General features: G+C 39.6%; 1 protein-coding gene across 1 annotated transcript; it reads right to left on the bottom strand.

Moving 5' to 3' along the window:
• Positions 1–14,892, bottom strand: TAF7L (TATA-box binding protein associated factor 7 like). Its single transcript, XM_035016587.1, has 12 exons — positions 14,805–14,892; positions 13,908–13,986; positions 12,428–12,561; positions 11,635–11,761; positions 11,333–11,388; positions 8,204–8,245; positions 7,256–7,403; positions 6,804–6,917; positions 6,105–6,377; positions 5,796–5,908; positions 4,562–4,621; positions 1–793 (listed from the first exon to the last, which is right to left on the bottom strand). The coding sequence occupies exons 1-12, from the start codon at positions 14,868–14,870 to the stop codon at positions 752–754; spliced, it is 1,254 nt and encodes a 417-aa protein (XP_034872478.1). The 5' UTR covers positions 14,871–14,892; the 3' UTR covers positions 1–751.
• Positions 14,893–17,136: the final 2,244 nt, after the last annotated feature.

Raw genomic sequence — 17,136 nt, 5'->3', positions numbered from 1 at the left:
AACTTTAACAATACAGCAGAAAACAAACCCACCCAGGGTTTTTAAGGGAGGCTTCATAGGCATCTGATTTTTCCTAACCTTTTCTGGCAGGGGTTAGGATGAAGAGGCTCAGAATAAGGATAACAGCTCAGAATTTCATCTCTGCTCTAACTATTCTCTTAGCTGGCAAGTAATAACCAGACACAATCCTAAAAATGCAACAGAACAAAGATAGCAGCAGCAAGAAATCATCCCTGAGCAGGAAAGCAGCTCCTATTACCTTAACAGAGACAGGACGAAACCTAGCGTTAACTGCTGCGAGGTAGGCACTCAATTCACTGTGGCAGGTCCTAGCCTTTGGTAGAAATTATTCATTCTGTCTTAGGAAATATTTAAAATTAACAGGAGAAGGGAACTGGAAACATATGCAAACCAGCTGTGTGGCCTTCAAGCGGGACTATCTGCTTTGGCAAGCGTGGCTGAATCATTTGATGGCACCAACAGAACAGAAGCAATATAAGCAATTCTCAAATTGATAAAGAGACGCAAATTTCCATACTGAGTTGGGTTTTTAGGTCTACTACTTTTTTATATTCTGTCCCTTTCTACGCAACCTGCTAAACTCCAAATTTGACTAGCAAACAGATTCAGATAAACAAATACAAATGACTCAACATAAGGCAACAAAAGGGGCAGAAACACGTACAATTCATCCAGTCTTCAGCGGTCTAGACAGTGAATCCCAGGCTCGTGGGCCAGGCTGAATGCTCTCTCACTTCAAAAAATATTTCAGTTGTTCCCGTAGGGAAACGAGCTGTAGGGAGAGGCGGGAAAACGTGAAAAAGTCATCTGAAATCTTAAGTTCCATTACTTGATCTAGAATTTACTTGTAGGAACCAAAAAAAACTACTGTGACTTGGTATTTATAAGGTTATCTTAGTCTTGCAATGTTCCAAAGCACAGCACGTGGTTGAGAATGCATGTACAATGCTGAGTGCGGTTTTTATTGCGCCAGACTTATAAAAGGAAGCTTTAAAGTTGAATCTGCTTAAAAATGAAATATGCTTGCTGTTAAGACTCTGGGCTTCTGGGAAGAGTGTACAGGGGGATCACTGTAGCCATATTCAAAGAGTCAGAAAATAAAGCAGCTGGGATAGCCTTTTGTCTCCCTGAACACGCTGACTCTTAAACTAGTCTCAGCTGCTGCTTCTTGCCATGTTATGAGACACTGAGAAACTGAGCCAGAGACCCGACCAGTCAGGAGCCTGATGATGTTCTAGTTGTTTGCGGTCGTTCTAAGTCAGAAGTCCTGAACCTTTCGTGGCATAGGATTTAAATTTTTTTTTTTTTTTTACTTGAAATGGCAAAGTGACCAATAACATTAAGAGAGGTATACTATCTTTGAGGCAAAGATTGTTTCTGAGTGTTACTCAATTTAGGTTACTCCATACCAAGTGTAGATTTTCATTCTGTGAAATGAAAGGAACGGAACATTATAAAATGATTCTATGCTGCACATCACCTACCGAATTACTAGAATTGCTCCCTACGGTAATTTGGAGGCTCTTTACACTCAAATGCTGACATGATTACAACCACTGACTGTTCCAGTTCTTTCCCCTTTGTGGGCTCTTTCTCTCACCACCCCCAGGTTCAGACTTCTTGCTAAACAGTCGCCCTGGCTAATTCATCTATCCCCACAGCTTCAATGATCATTTCTCTGCATGAGCCAACCTCTGCTCTCCCATTTTCAAAAGTGCTTCCAATGCACCGTGCTTCCAATTTAGCTCATCACCTTCTCCACCAACCCCCCACAACGCCCCCTAATAATCCCCTTTCTGGTGTCTTCTGTTAGTGCCATACCATTTTCCAGGTGCTCAGGCTTTGGACTCCTCTTTGTTCTCCTTTTTGCCCCGTAAATCCAATCAATTGTTAAGCTCTGATTCCTTCTGTCACTTGGATCTTCCTCTAGTCTCTCCCCACTCTTAATTTCTCCTACCTACTGCTGGCAGAGAAGTCTTCCTGAGTTACTCCCCGGATAGAAAAGCTTTGATGGCTCATTATGCCCTATGCCAAAAGTCTCAACTCTAGCCTGCCCCTCTGAGCCACTGTGCTTTCTGTAGAGAACGCCCTCCTTTCCCTATATCCTTCTTAAAACCCCACCCACCTTTGAAGGCTCCAGCCAAACACCATTTCTCTATGAAGTCTTTCCCTAATCTCTATGGACAGAAGCGAGCCCTCATTCCTTTATTTTTTTATTTTATTTTTTTTAAGATTTTATTTATTTGAGAGAGAGAGAGAATGAGGGTCAGAGGGAGAAGCAGACTCCCTGCCGAGCAGGGAGCCCGATGCGGGACTCGATCCCGGGACTCCAGGATCATGACCCGAGCCGAAGGCAGTCACTTAACCAACTGAGCCACCCAGGCGCCCCAGCCCTCATTCCTTTAAATTCCTGTCCCTCTCATGGATCTCTCCCCAGATGGAGGCAGAGACTGGGTGGCAAGCATTTTGTACCTCCCTGCAGAACCTAGCTTAAGGCAGGCATCCATCTATGCTGACTAAATGAACTAACATAAAGGACTGTGGGTGAATAAAGTTTACAGCTACATTTCTGCGTTGAAAATAGCACTTCCCCAATACTATTTATGTGAATGAAAACAAAGACGTTTGGTGGGTGCTAAAGCAATTTGGCACTAATTGTTCACATGGTTGTTTATAAGCAGTACTTGGTTAAGTGATCTGCTGAGGGGAAGGGAATATATGGAAGAATTCCCCTCACCTTGTTGGCATGTGGAATGGGGATGAGGGATGGTGTCTCTACCTTCAGAGCCTCATGCTAAGCCCATCAGCATATGACCTCCGGTTCCTTTAAAACTGTTACCCTCAATTTTCTAGGGCTGAAGTCAGCATACATTTTCTGTACAGCTACTTGACCCTCACTTATCCCAAGTTACCCTCTTCTCTTTGCACTCTGCTCATTCTCTTGTGGCTTTAAATAATAGAGTTGTTCAAGTTAGAAATCTGGCATGCATCCTTAACACTTCCTTCAACACCCACTAATTGACCCAAGTCCCATCAATTCTATTTTTAAAATACATTCTCTCATATATGAATGTTTGTGGCAGCATTATTTATGATAGCTAAAAAGGGGACACCACCCAACTGTCCATCAATGGATGAATGGATAAACAAAACATGGTATGTGTGGTATGGTATGCACACACACACACACACACACACACCATGGAATACTAGAATATTATTCACCCACAAAATGGAATAAACTACTGATACATGCCACAACGTGGATTAAATTTGAAAACATTACGCCAAGAGAAAGAACCAGATACAAAAGACCACATAGTATGTGTTTCCCTTTAGATAAAATAAGCAGACTAGGGACAGTAGATGAGTAGAAAGTACATTTGTGGTTGCCTAGGTCCGGCAGGTGGGAGGAATCCGGAAGAAATGGGGAGTGGCTGCTAGTGAGTACAGGTTTCTTTCTGGGGTGATGAAAATGTTCTAAAATTGATTGGGGTGATGGCTGCATGATTCTGTGAATACACTAAAAGCCACTGAACTGTACAGTTCAAATGTGTGGTATGTGCGTTATATCTCAACAAAGCTGTCATAGAAACCTTTTTATTGCAGTTAAAAAATATTATATTCTCTCCAAATCCACCACCACCACTTTAGTTCAAGTTGTCACCACCTCTTATGAGAGACCACCACACAGCCTCCTAAGTGGCCTCCCTGCTTCTAGTCCTCCCCCCTATAACCTATTCTCCTGATAATAATCAGGGTGTTCTTTAAAAAGCTTAAATTAAATGTGACCCTCCTATCGCTTCTCGGCCTTTTGGCTAGGATCAAGTGTAAACGTGACTCTCCCGCTTAAAACTCTTCATGGGTTTCCCACCACACTTCACATGAGAACCCATCCTCCTCACCGTGGCCTGCAAGGGACCATACGCTATGGCCTCTGCCTACTTCGGCAACCTCATGTTAAGTCACTCTCTTCCTTGCTTTAAATACTCCAGAGGTCCTCCAAGAGGCCAGGTTCTTCCCCAGTATGGGACCTGGCATATGCTTCACCCAAGAGGCTCTCCATTCCCTCTTTACCTGGACTCATCCTGTAGGTCAAAGCTGAAATACCACTTCCTCAGAAAGGCCGATCATTTTAATTTAATTCAATTTAATGCACGACTCTTTTTACTCAAATAGAACCACGGATTTTTTTTTTTTTTCTCCTTCACAGCACTTCTTCATGATTTGCACGTTTAGATCTGTCTGTTAATTTGTTCACTGCCAGTCTTCTGTGCTAGACAGTTAGCTCCATGAGGACAAGTGCTCTGTCTTATTCAACGCTGTCTGTACATCTTGTGCTTTTCACTTAATAGACATTCGATATCTGTTGAATGAGTGAATTTTCACAAACACCTTGTTCCAACCTGCTACCCTTCATTTAGAAGATATGGCCATTACTACTCCTGCGACAGGAGCGGCCAGAAATGACCCTGGGGGTGGGGGTGGGGAAGTCTTTGTATCAAATGTTTCCCGGGTGATTTGAAAACACGCTTCTCACCTGCTCATTTTTTTGTATTTCCTGTAACTTCAGCTGCTCCAGGACAGACTTTAAATGATTCTGGAAAACAAATTGTATAAATGATGAATGCTGAGTCTCAAGGGAAAAGAGAACCATGCGAGACAAAGAGTTCAGCAAATAATTTGATAAGAAAATGGTCAGTTGTAACACAAGAGCACTCTTTTTAAAGGATTTAGAGTCTAAGAACTTGTACCCCCCTAACTACAGAACCATCTGATTGGATTTTATAACCCTACACACAGCATTTTTTTTCTTGCCCTAAAATAAATGGTTGGAGTGCCTTCACCGTACCTTTCTTTAGTTTTAGCACAAATCCTTTGACTGTGGTGAACTATTTAAAAAGCTGGCTTGGAATGTGATGCTGACTCATTCATTTCCCTGCACTAGGGCAGAAGAATACTATTCCCAACTAGTACTTCATGCAACATCCTAATAATACCATACAGCTGTATCTTCCAAAGTGTGTCCACATCTATCATCTTACTTGGTTATTCTAAAGGACAACACTCTAAAGAGGTATAGTTCTGTGTCACGTTGCTCCATTTTGATGACTACAGCTCTCCAGAAAATGAAATCTGGCAAGGAATTTTCCAGATTCTTCAGAATTTCCCTCACTATAAAAAAGGATGCAAACATGGCCTAAACATACATTTTCCTTTGGTTGAAATATGTGTTAACAAAAATAAAGCAAGATAATTATTCTTGTTAAGGCATGCATCATAACATTTAAAAATGAATTTAGTTAATTTTCTTTCACTGCAATGAATACATTTTGGTACAAACAACAGGATTCAATCTATGTCTTACCACTTACTGTGGTCCTTGGCAAGTTACTTAACCTCTTTGAATTTCCATTTCCTTACCTATCAAATAGGACTAGTGACAGTACCTGTGTTTCAGGAATGCAAGGATGAAATGAGATGATACGTGGAAAATGGTTAGCTCTTTATGTGCCTTTCACATTAACAAATGCTCAGTATCGGTAATTATTATCTCAGGTCTCCTGGTCTCTTCCCAAAATTGCTTATGCGAGATGATCAAAATTACTCAGGTAAAAGGAATAGGGCTGTTTTATTAGGGGTTTCTAAGAGGTTGTTTTAGGTGTGCAAATGAATTAAGAATGCTGCACAGAGATAACATGAGTAGAAACACAAAGATGGGATTTTGAAAGTAAGATTTCAAGATATCTTTATCCCAGCCAACAGGAATTTACCTTGAGCATCAGGTTTTCCACTTTCATTATGAGATGCCTCTGTCTTTGTGCTTTGCATCGAATCACTTGGAGCTTTTTCTCCATGTAATGAATCTGCTTCTGAATATCCATGACTAACAGAGATAGACAGAAATTTTATCTAAACATAGCCTAAACTAGTGGACCGAGATCAAAATCAACTAAAACTCCACTACACATTTCAGCAATAACTTCTCAAACTTAGCCTTGCATCTGACACGTGTTTAGAGGCCATCTTCAGCACTGCCACCCACTCTGTCCCATCCCTTTGGTTTTTCCTCTGTAACTTACCTATTGAACTGGCTCCTTCCTTTGCCTCATACTGGCCAGATGCAAATAACTTGGCTTGTAGCTCCCTTTCCAGATCCTCTTCATAATAATCTTCCTCCTCTTCCTCAACTTCGTACTCATCATCATAGTCATCCTCTTCATCCTCATCCTCCTCATCCTCATCATCATCCTCGTCATCATCCTCATCATCATCCTCCTCCTCATCATCATCCTCATCATCATCATCACTGTTACTGCTAGAATCACTGAACACCTCCCGAAGCATACCATAATCTATTGGTTTTAAGGAAGAGGAAGTTAAAACTCTATGAATCTTCAAATGACTCCCACTCTAGCTGTAGTTATACTCCCTCCCCTCAAATTCACTCAACCGATGAATTTTATAAATAATTTTCTTGACGGAAGATTATTCCCTTCCTAGAACAATGACAGGAAATGCAAAACACTAACATTCATTCATATATTCAATGATCAAGACATTTAGAGTATCAAAGGGCCTCTAGGAATTTAGGATACCAGGGATGGGTGGGAGATTAGAACACCAATCTAAAACCCCTGAAGCACTGAGGGACCAATAAGAGGAAAGAAGGGCAAAGGCCTCCTTTTTCTGTGATTGGCCTGTGAGTCTATGGAGACTGGCCTTTCACACAGTCAACACCTGCGCTTTCTGAAGCTCTTGTTTCGCTTTTATAGACATACCTGATGAGACACGATCCTGTGTATAGTCACTCATTCCTGAGGATATTGCAAAGCCTGGGATAGAGCCTTGACTCTCTATTTCCTTGGTTTCATCTTCAGCAATTACTTCCCATCCTGAAAGGTGGGTCAGTTAAGGAACAAGCAGAAAGAAAGGAGAAGGCCCAGTTGAAAGGGAAGAAGCTCTCTGGCTGAAAATGCTATTTAATTTAGTCCAACTTCAGGCCATTTGTATCTGAATTCCTAGTATGAAGAAGTACCTTATACTGAGTTACACAAGTAAATACATTTCTATCATGTGAATTTACTGTTCCTAGCTAGGAAATAACATCTCCAAAAAATCTTAAGTTCCACACATCACAATTCACACACAAATACCAGAAGTGAGGGCTTGGTCAGCAAGTGCACGTGGGGTGGAAGAGACTACATGGAAAATATTTAGTATAAAAGGATACGAGCACTGACAGCTTCAGCATCTGAACACAGAAGTCTTTTCACTTCCTTTTCCACATCGGGAGACTCGATGTACTGAACCAAAGTGGGGGAAGGGGGAATAACAGTAAGGTCATTTAACACCCCGTGTTTTGCAGGAATGTCCTTTACCTACGTACAAATGAATTCAAATAATTAGGCCTCTTCAACATGCATACAACCAAATTTCAACTTTAAATAATGCTATTTACGAAGAAATCTTTGACCAGGGTCTAGGTTTTTGTACGATAAGCTTATTTTTTTCCCCATTCAAACAAATTACTTGAGACATTTAATCTTTTCAATCTGCAACTCTGTGTTAAAGACCTCTCTCAGAGGCACAACCCTTGGGTCTCGGTTATTAATTATTTGCCCTGGCCCATGTTGGCAAAGAACTACAATTCCTTATTTGTTATTTAACAGTAATTTGGTCTAAAGATCCAAATTCCCAAGGTTCACTTCTCCACATCTTTATTATTAAAGATTTTCCTATAAAAACTGGGTCTTAGCTACATGTTCTCCCTTAAATCCAATTTTAGACAATTATCTCCACAGCAACCAATTTGTCATGACACAAATAGAAATTAGAACTTTGAGGGGGAATAAGCAATTGCAAAAAACTGCTGGTAAAAGTGAACCCTGGCTTCCAAGAAATGGCTTTTAAAATAAGTACCAGAGGAAAAAAAAAGCAGATTAGAATATAGAGTCACTAGCCAAATTGTATCTTTTCCTCTAGGAGTTATCACATATTAAACAATGAATCCATTTTTAAGTGAATCAAATTCAGTGTCTGTGCATGACAGCAGCAGTTAGAGATAAGAAGGCAGGCTTAAAAGTAACCTTTATGGTTTCTTTGATTTGCTTGAAAGTAATAAGCAATGAAATAAAACCCACCAAGGGTCAACAATAAAGTTATATTATGATTGCTCTACCTCCGGAAAGCTGATTTCTTCAATTTGTTTGAAATCAGTGAGCTACGAAATAAAACACAAACAATGAAGTTATATTACGATTGTTCTCCTTCACTAAAGCTTAAAGAATTGTAAAATTATTCTTAACTTAGTTTTATATTTAGTAAGCACTCAGTACATGCTGTTGACTGACAGTAGAAAAGCCAAGGCAACTGTGTTCATAGAGTGAGAGAATCAACGCAATAAAGCTGTCAATTCTCCCCAAATTGATCTCTATATAGGTTTAATGCAATTCCTACCAAAATTCCAACAAGGTTTTCTATAGACATAGAAAACTTTTTCTAAACTTCAAACATACTCTAAAATTTATGTGGAAAGGTAAAGGCTCTAGAATGGCTACAACAATCTTGACAAAGAAAAATAAAGAACAGTCTTGCTGATTTCAAGACTTATATAGCTCCACTGTGATATCAGAAGAAGGATCAACATATAGATCAATGGAACAGAATAGGGAACCCAGAAACAGACATGCACAAATATGCTCAAGTGATTTTTGACAAGGTGCAAAAGCAATACAATGGCGGAAGGATAGTCTTTTTAACAAATGGTGTGGGAGGAACTAGACATGCAAAATGCAAGGAAAAAAATGAACCTTGAACTAGGGGTGTCTGGGTGGCTCAGTCGGTTAAGCATCTGCCTTCAGCTCAGGTCATGATCCCAGGGTCCTGCTCAGTGGGGAGTCTGCTTCTCCCTCTGCCCCTCCCCTCACTCATTCTCTCAATCTCTCTATCTCTCTCAAATAAATTTAAAAAACCTTCAAAAATTAGCTCAAAAATGGATTGCAGGCTTAAATGTAAAATGTTAAACTTTAGAAAAAAAGAAATAGAAAATCTTCAGGATCTGGGCTAGGCAAAGAGTTCTTAAACCTGACGCAAAGGGAAGATCCTTAAAAGGAAAAATCAATACTTTGGACTTAACCAAACAAAAAACTTTTGCTCTTTGAAAGACCCTGTGGAGAAGATGAAAAGACAAACTATAGACTAGGAGAAAATATTTGCAAATATCTACAAATTTCTACAGACAAGACTAGTATTTGGAATATTAAAAGAACTCTTAAAACTCAATAATAACAAATCCATTTAGAAAATGGGCAAAAGGCATGAACAGACATTTCACTAAAGTGAACTATATGGATGGCAAAAAAACATATGAGAAGATATTTGACACCATTAACTATCAGGGAAATACAAATTAATACCACAATTAGATCACTACATCTATCAGAATGGCTAAAATAAAAAAATAGTGACAGACACCTAATTCTGATGAGAATGTAGAGTAGCTGGATCACACCTACACTGCTGGTGGGAATGTACAATGTTAAAGCCACTTTGGAAACAGTATGGTAGTTTCTTATAAAACTCAGCATTCAAGGGGCACCTGGGTGGCTCAGTCGGTTAAGCGTCTGACTCTTGATTTCGGCTCAGATCAGGATCTCAGGGTTGTGAGATCAAGGCCCACGGTCGGGCTCTGCACCGGGCACGGAACCTGCTTAAGATTCTCTCTCTCAGGGTGCCTGGGTGGCGCAGTCAGCTGAGCATCCGACTCTTGGTTTCGGCTCAGGTTGTGATCTCATGGGTCGGGGGATGGAGCCCAGCATCAGGCTCCACACTTAGTGAGGAGCCTGCTTGCATCTCTCCCTCTCCCTCTGCTCCTCCCCCCTCCCCCCGCCCGTGCTCTCTCTAATAAATCTTAAAAAAAAAAAGATTCTCACTCACCCTCTCCTTCTGCCCCTCCCCCTTCTGAAAACAAAATAAAACTAAACATTCAAGTACCAGAGGACCCAGCAATTGCACTCCTGGGCATTTATCCCAAAGATACAAATATTTATGTTCACACAAAAACCTGCTTGCAACTTTATTTATAATAGTAAAAAACTGCAAACAACTCAAATGTCCTCCAATGGGTGAACAGTTCAACAAGCTGTGGTACATCCGTACGATGGAATACTACTCAGCATTGACAGGAACGAACTACTGATCCATGCAACAACTTGCATGGATCTTAAGGGAATTATGTTTAGTTGGGGGGGGGGGAGCCAGTATTAAATGTTACACATTGTATGACTCCATCTATATGACATTCTGAAGATGACATTACAGAGATGGAGAACACAACAGTGATTGCCAGGGGTTACAGACTGTGGGAGTGGGGTAGGAGGGAGATGAGTGTGACTATGAAAGGGCAATGCGGCGCCTGGGTCGCTCAGTCGGTTGAGCGTCTGACTCTTGGTTTCAGCTCGGGTCATGATCTCAGGGTCTTGAGATCAAGCCCCGCATTGGGCTCCACACTCAGCGGTGGGTCTGCTTGAAGATTCTCTCCCTCTGCCCCTTCCCCCGTTCATTCTCTCTCTCTAAAATAAATAAATAAATCTTTAAAAAATGGGTGAGATGAGGGATCCTTGTGGTAACAGAACTGCACAGTATTTTGATTGTGTAGGCAGATACACGAACATACATATGGGATAAAACTGCACAAAACTAAACATACACACACACACACAAACACAAGTACAAGTAAAACTGGAGAAATTTTAATAAGATTGGTGAATTGTATAATATCAATTTCCTATTTGTGATAATGTACCATAGTTTTGCAAAAAGTCACAATGATGAAAACTGGATAAAGGGTACATGGTATCTCTCTTTTATTTCTTACAACTGCATGTGAACCTACAATTATTTCAAAATCAAAAGTTAATTTAAAAAAGAAGAAGCCAAGCCACAGTAATCCTGTAGCTTGCCCAAGGTTCTACAAGTCTGAGGTAAGGTTAGGAATATAACCACAGTTCTCAATTCTCAGGTTCTAGATGGGTTCACCGTAAAACTAGGTCTTGCAATTGAAAACTGAAAGCATTAGCAGAAGTTTCAAATTCATGACACATCCAGATCCCTAAATGATCAGGTCTGGTTTTTGTTCACTATAGAATCCCAACTGCTACCACACAGTGCCTGGCATTTAGCTCACAATAACATACTGAACATATAAAGGAATGAACAAATTAATCCCCAACTGACTGTCTCCCTTTCCTCCCCACTCATAATCCTCTTCCAATCCACCCAGTAGACACAGAAGTAGCATGCAACTAACCTTTTTTGTTGTTTTGCGGAACCTTTTCTTTCTGACATTCTTAAGTGGTGGAGTAACTAAAATAAATTCAACATGGTGAAATGTATATATGACTGTTGGTAGTCACACATCTATCTGAATTTGATAAAGAGAAAGGTCACGCTATAAGCCACTAGCTCATGACATGACCTGTTCCTTTAAGAGTGTCTGGATGCCTAACGAACCAAACACCTAAGTGTGGTAACAGGTCCCTGGCTCATGAGTAATTAGGATTCAGCAGATAAATGTAGTCAGCCAGAATGAGCAAGGGGCTGGTGACTTACTGCCATGCTTCCAGACGTATTGTTTCTGTCTCTTTTTTTCATTTTTCCTGATTACTTTAAGATCAGTAGAGGTAACTGGTTCTTCCGGAGAAGAGTGGAGATCACCATCAGTAGTGCACATAAGCATCTACATTTAACAAAGATAAAGAAGTTGATTACAGCCACAAATCTTGGGTTAGTAATGAATTGTGATCATTTTTACTACCAGAAATCCTGGAGCACAGAAGTAAGGAGAATGTTACTTGGCATTTCCAGAAAACCAAGTATTAATATACATATATATTCATTCTCTCTGTCTGTCTCGGCAGCATTGTATATGGATTCTGGGTTTTCTTTTTATTTGTTTGTTTGTTTTAGCTCAAATGCTTACCACTGCAGAGGAAATATGTTCAAAACAAATACATCTTAGCATTTTGATTTAGAAGACAGACAAGAAATCAACAACAAGATGATGAAAAGAACAAATATAATCTCCAGAGTTCACAGCATCTTGCTTTAGCAAAAAGTTCAAAAGATCCCAGATCCTCATTTTTTCAGATGAAAATCATTATAAATGGCAAACATAAACCTTTATTATCTAAAAGCTATTTGGATAAAATTAAGTAGTCAAAAGTTATGGCTCAAACACCAAACCAGAACACGACATTGTATTCCTGTGCAATTGAGCTGGAATTAGAAATGATAAGCAGCCGTTCACCAAGTGGGAAGGAGCACTGAAAGAAAGAGAAAAGTAGGGAGAAAGGGATTCCTTGAACGATGTAAGAGCTAGTAGATTAAGAAAACTCGTCCATACCTGAGAAATATCTGCTGTTTTATAAAAAGTTTTTTTATCAAGACTTTTCAGGCTTCCAATAACGCATGGCAAATCAACCACCTTTGCAGCTAGTGAGACATCGTCTACCTGAACAACTGCATGACGTCCATCAGCTGAAGAGAGGTAGGAAAAATCAAAGTTGACTTCTTCCCAATGCATTCTTAAGCTTCCTAGAGCTTGAGTAATGAAGACTTACGTGGGGCAGACTAGTCTTTCAGCGAACCCTACTATTTCTCATAATGCTAGAATTGTGTATGTAATTAGTAACTTCCCAGAGAAAAGAAGGCAGGGTCTATGTTTATGCTACTTGATCAAAAGTAGCTAAGTTTCTTCGTAATCACTGTGAACTAAATGCAGATGAAGTGGTAAGTGCTTCATTCTCCTCCTGAAGGGCAAACTCCATTCAAACCCATTCATTTTGACACCATCAGAAGCACTCACTTAAATCATTGCACATGGGTATGTCGAGTGAAGGGTTGAGTGAAGGAAGGGTTGATCCCAGAATGGTGCTAGTAAATCTGAAGTTACAATCTCTAGTTACCTTCACAAAGATATTAGTCTACACAATATCCATATACGGTAGGAATATATATATATATATATATATATATATATATATATATATATATATATATATTCATATACTGACAACCCTGACTCCTGCCCAGATGTCTCAAACATGAATGTCCTTTAACACAAGAAGATTCAAGTGAAATCTTCTAATAGTAAGTGAAAAAGAAAAAATGCAGAATGATGTTGGACATGATTCTTTTTGTGTCTTTAATTCTTTAAAGTAACTTTAAAGATATAGATGATTTAAATGTTGGTATTGTGCATAAAAATTTTGTCTGTAAGGAAACACAAGGAGAAACAATTATTATTAGTTATCTTTGGCATTAACATTAGAGCACTGCAAAGGAGAGGTTCACTCTTCTTTTTGAACTCTTCTGTTTTATTTGAATTTTCTAACCATGAACTTGTATTACCTTTTTAAAAATGTTAATAAGGGCTACCTGAGTGATGGTATTATAGACCATTTTAAATTTTCTTCTTTATATACTTCTCTGTACTTAAAACAAACACCTAATAAATATTATTTAAAAGAGAGAAAGATATGTCACTTTTATAAACAAGGAAAGAACAGCATTCATTTGTCATTCCCCTGGACAGTTAGAAATCACAAAGCCAAACAGCAGTAGACAAATGGCACAGTTGGCCCCCATGTTTTTCCTTATACACACTATAATAATTACCTCAAATTACATAATTTCTACTTCCTTTCCTCAGTAAGAAGCTATGAAAGTGACTTAAAGCTTCTTAAGACTTCTTAGAGTCTATCGAGGCAGAGACCATATTCTGTTCTTTGTCATATCCTTAGTATCTAGTATAGTGTCTGGCACATAGCAATCCCAGAATAAATTACTGTTCCATGTATGGTAAATGGACAGTCACTACTTACAAGATAAGTCAATTTTGAGTTTATCCTTCATGGCAACACTTCTAGAATGTAGTATCTTCCTGACAGTAGATGCATGTTCCTAAAAAGAAGGGAGGTTGAAAAATCAGAAGGATGAATTGTCTACTTGGCAACTAATAGAAGAGATATGTCACAGACAGTCCTCCCTTAAATAAAGCCTTAAACCTGCCAAATGTTAAGAACAATGCCATGCACCATGGCATACCGTGCACTGTGTAAGACAAGTTAGGATGAGGCTGACTCTAGTCTCAGTGTTGTTTCTTAGTAGCTACAGTTAATGCCTTCTTCTAGCTCTACATTCCTGCCTTTCATGGCTGCCCTTCAGTTGTAGTTGCTAAGGAAAGGCTTAGCTGCAGTTTACTGGGTATATTAAGTAGCCCTAATTGGGAAAATATCTTTCTGAAACCCGTCTTTAATATAGCTTTCTTAGACTAAATACGACTTGAATCCAGGTATCAAAGGGAGAATAGATCCTAACACAATGTTAAGATGAGCTTCAACAGCCTGGCATGGTGATAAATTTGAGGAAATAGTGATGGTCCTTCTCACTGCCCCTTTGGAGGTGACAGGATTTTAAAAGAGTCTTATCTTGGCTGTCCAGTGAACAGGCTGTTAGCACCTCTGGTAAGTGACTGAATCCCTCACTGTCACAGCCGTTTGCCAGGAAATCAGCCCACATGATAGGCAGCATGTACAGGATGAAAGAAATTCTGCTAAAAGAGTACACACTAGGATAGGACTGTTGAATAGAATGTGATTCCTGGGAAACAAATGTCCTTAGTTTTTATAGCATACCTTAAATAGAAATACCACAGAATCCAAGCAGAGCTAATACATATGCACTGAAGATATTTGGTCTGAGATACAAGGGTTTCTTACCGGAGGCAGACGCAATATAAACTGGTTCTCAAGTTCGTGAGGAGGTTCATCCTGGCTTTCACTCATCTCTTGTTTTTGAGTTCATGAAAGCAAAAACAAAATCGACAGAAAGTGACCAAAAACTCATCTTGCTCCCTCTGCTGACCACTTCTGGTAGCACTGGTTACATTATACAAGATCTTGCCCATAACCCTCACTGGAATGATGTGTGCACAGCTCTGAAGTATCTTATTTGACATAATGTGATTATTTCTAAAAGTCACCTTATCTCCCCTCTAATATATGCAGACTTTCCAAGGATAGTCCAAATTACATGATAACAAATGAAGTAATAGTTGTTATGAAACATGATTTAGTCTTCTTAATGATATTCTTAGACTCTTAGGTAAAGGACCACAATTCATCAACTCAGTGGTGGCTACCGAAGCAAACTACATGCCTCTGAGGGAAGAGTGCCAACCAAAGGCCAAAATCAACCAAAACCACGGGCAGAAATGTTCTATGATGATTTGAAGGAAAGAGCATAATTTTTAATATTTCATTCACCTTAATGGATTGGTAGGAATTAAGCCCATGGGAGAGCAGGTAGCTTTTACAACTCTAAAGTCAGCATCAACGGCTCTGGGCTATCTTGGAGAAAAGTTAGGAGTCCAGTTCTTATGGCTAGGCCATCTATATGAGTACACTTAAGTTCACGGAATAGACACTTTCTTGAAGGGGTCATATGAAAGATCAGAAAACCCAATTAATCAATTCATTACTATCATTTACTGTGTACATTCTATATGCCAGGCACTTCACTGAGTGCATTAGGTCTATTATTTCATTTAATCCTCATAACCACCACTTACTTGAAATGCCCCTAAAAGTTATTTAAAGGAATCTTAAGATGGATCGCTTTATTAAAAAAAAAAAAAAAAAAAAAAAAACTTCTGTAAAGTGAATAATCTCATCAACGTTCATCTTAATTTTTAATTTTACTTTCCATCTATTTGGGATATATCTGTAAGTGACTTACATGTTGGGCTCACACTTCTGAGGAAATTTTTTCTCAAAAGGTGGAAAGAAAGCAATATACATATATGAAACCTGATAAGGTCTTCCTATGCTCTAAGGACATTATGCTATACACCAAGTTATAAAATATTATACCTTAAATTAGATTAAAATCTCCAGTTAAGCACAGCTCCCAATACTCCCAATACACAGTAAACCATATGAATCTCACTTTAAAGCATTGGAACCATTTTTAAAAACACATGCAAGTGAGTCTGAGATCCTATTATGGTGAAATCATTCACCAGTCCTTTAGTATGACTTCGGAAACTACCAGAAAGGCACTGAAAGCAAAAGAGAGGTCAGCCGTGGAAAAGGAGACACCCAGGATGAGAGAGAGATTGATTATTTGTGATAGTCAATTCTTCTCTTCCTGCTTATATAGTTATATATATATATATATACACACACACACACACAGAGAGAGAGAGAGAGAGAGAGAAAGAAACTGTGAACATAAGGAAAAAATTAATTAAAATAAATTAAATAAAAATCTTGGGGCTGGGCACACTGCCTAACAGAACGAAAAGTAGCGAATACAAGGTTGGGGGCAGAAATACAGATTATTTGAAGAACTAGCTGCTAAGCAAGATTTTATCAGGTCAGAAGTAACTTTTAGAGTTTTCAGCAGAACTAAGACTAGGGCATTTTGTTCATTTCAATGCCTTTCTGGCAACTCCTCTCTTAGAGAAAGAATGTAAGAATCCAAACTATTTCAGAGAAGGTGGACGACCCTAGGTGAAAGGAGTTTTAATTATTTGTAAAATTTGTTACCTTTTACTTTCATTTACCCAATGAACCCGGTGTATCGTATATCTTTTAAGAAAAGGCATCCATTTTTTTTTTTTTCAGACAAGCACTCTTCGATAAGTAAACTAACAGGACCGCTCTCCACCATTCATCCCCAGCTCCATCTCGTTTCAGCGAAATCAGAATTGGAATTAGAATTACAGCTAGCTGGAGGGTGCCTAACAGCATGCTCCAGGCAGCACAAGTCAGCACAAGCGTAAATTGGTATTTTCTCAAGTTCATAGCCGCTGGCTGCAATTTGGAGGCAATGACCACCCCATCCTTATCCCAGGGGCACTCAGCTTCCAAGGAAGAGTCCAGCTCCTAGGCCCCGATCCAATTTCCCTGGAAAACCTCCCGCGGGGCCCAGGGTCCCGAGCCTTCGCGCCTCGCCGTCCAGGCGGGCTGGGGAGGGAAGTGCGGCGCGCGGGAGCTGGGCGCTGACCCGGCTGGGGAACCCTCTGCCGGCCCCGACTCACCCGCAGCT

The sequence above is a fragment of the Mirounga leonina genome, unplaced genomic scaffold, assembly GCF_011800145.1.
Source record: "Mirounga leonina isolate KUSES-001 unplaced genomic scaffold, KU_Mleo_1.0 Mir_101414, whole genome shotgun sequence".
Classification (NCBI taxonomy): Eukaryota; Metazoa; Chordata; class Mammalia; order Carnivora; family Phocidae; genus Mirounga; species Mirounga leonina.
Note: the sequence above shows the minus strand (reverse complement) of the source record. Positions and strands in the feature narration are given on the sequence as shown.

Bases quoted from the DNA above. Each gene is read 5' to 3' on its own strand.
- TAF7L (XM_035016587.1), bottom strand. From the start codon at position 14,870: ATGAGTGAAAGCCAGGATGAACCTCCTCACGAACTTGAGAACCAGTTT. The intron at 11,389-11,634 runs GTAAGTCACCAG...AATTTATTTTAG, and splicing joins ATACGTCTGGAAGCATGGCA to TTACTCCACCACTTAAGAAT. The intron at 6,918-7,255 runs GTATCCTTTTAT...CCCACCTTTCAG, and splicing joins TGCTGAAGCTGTCAGTGCTC to GATGGGAAGTAATTGCTGAA.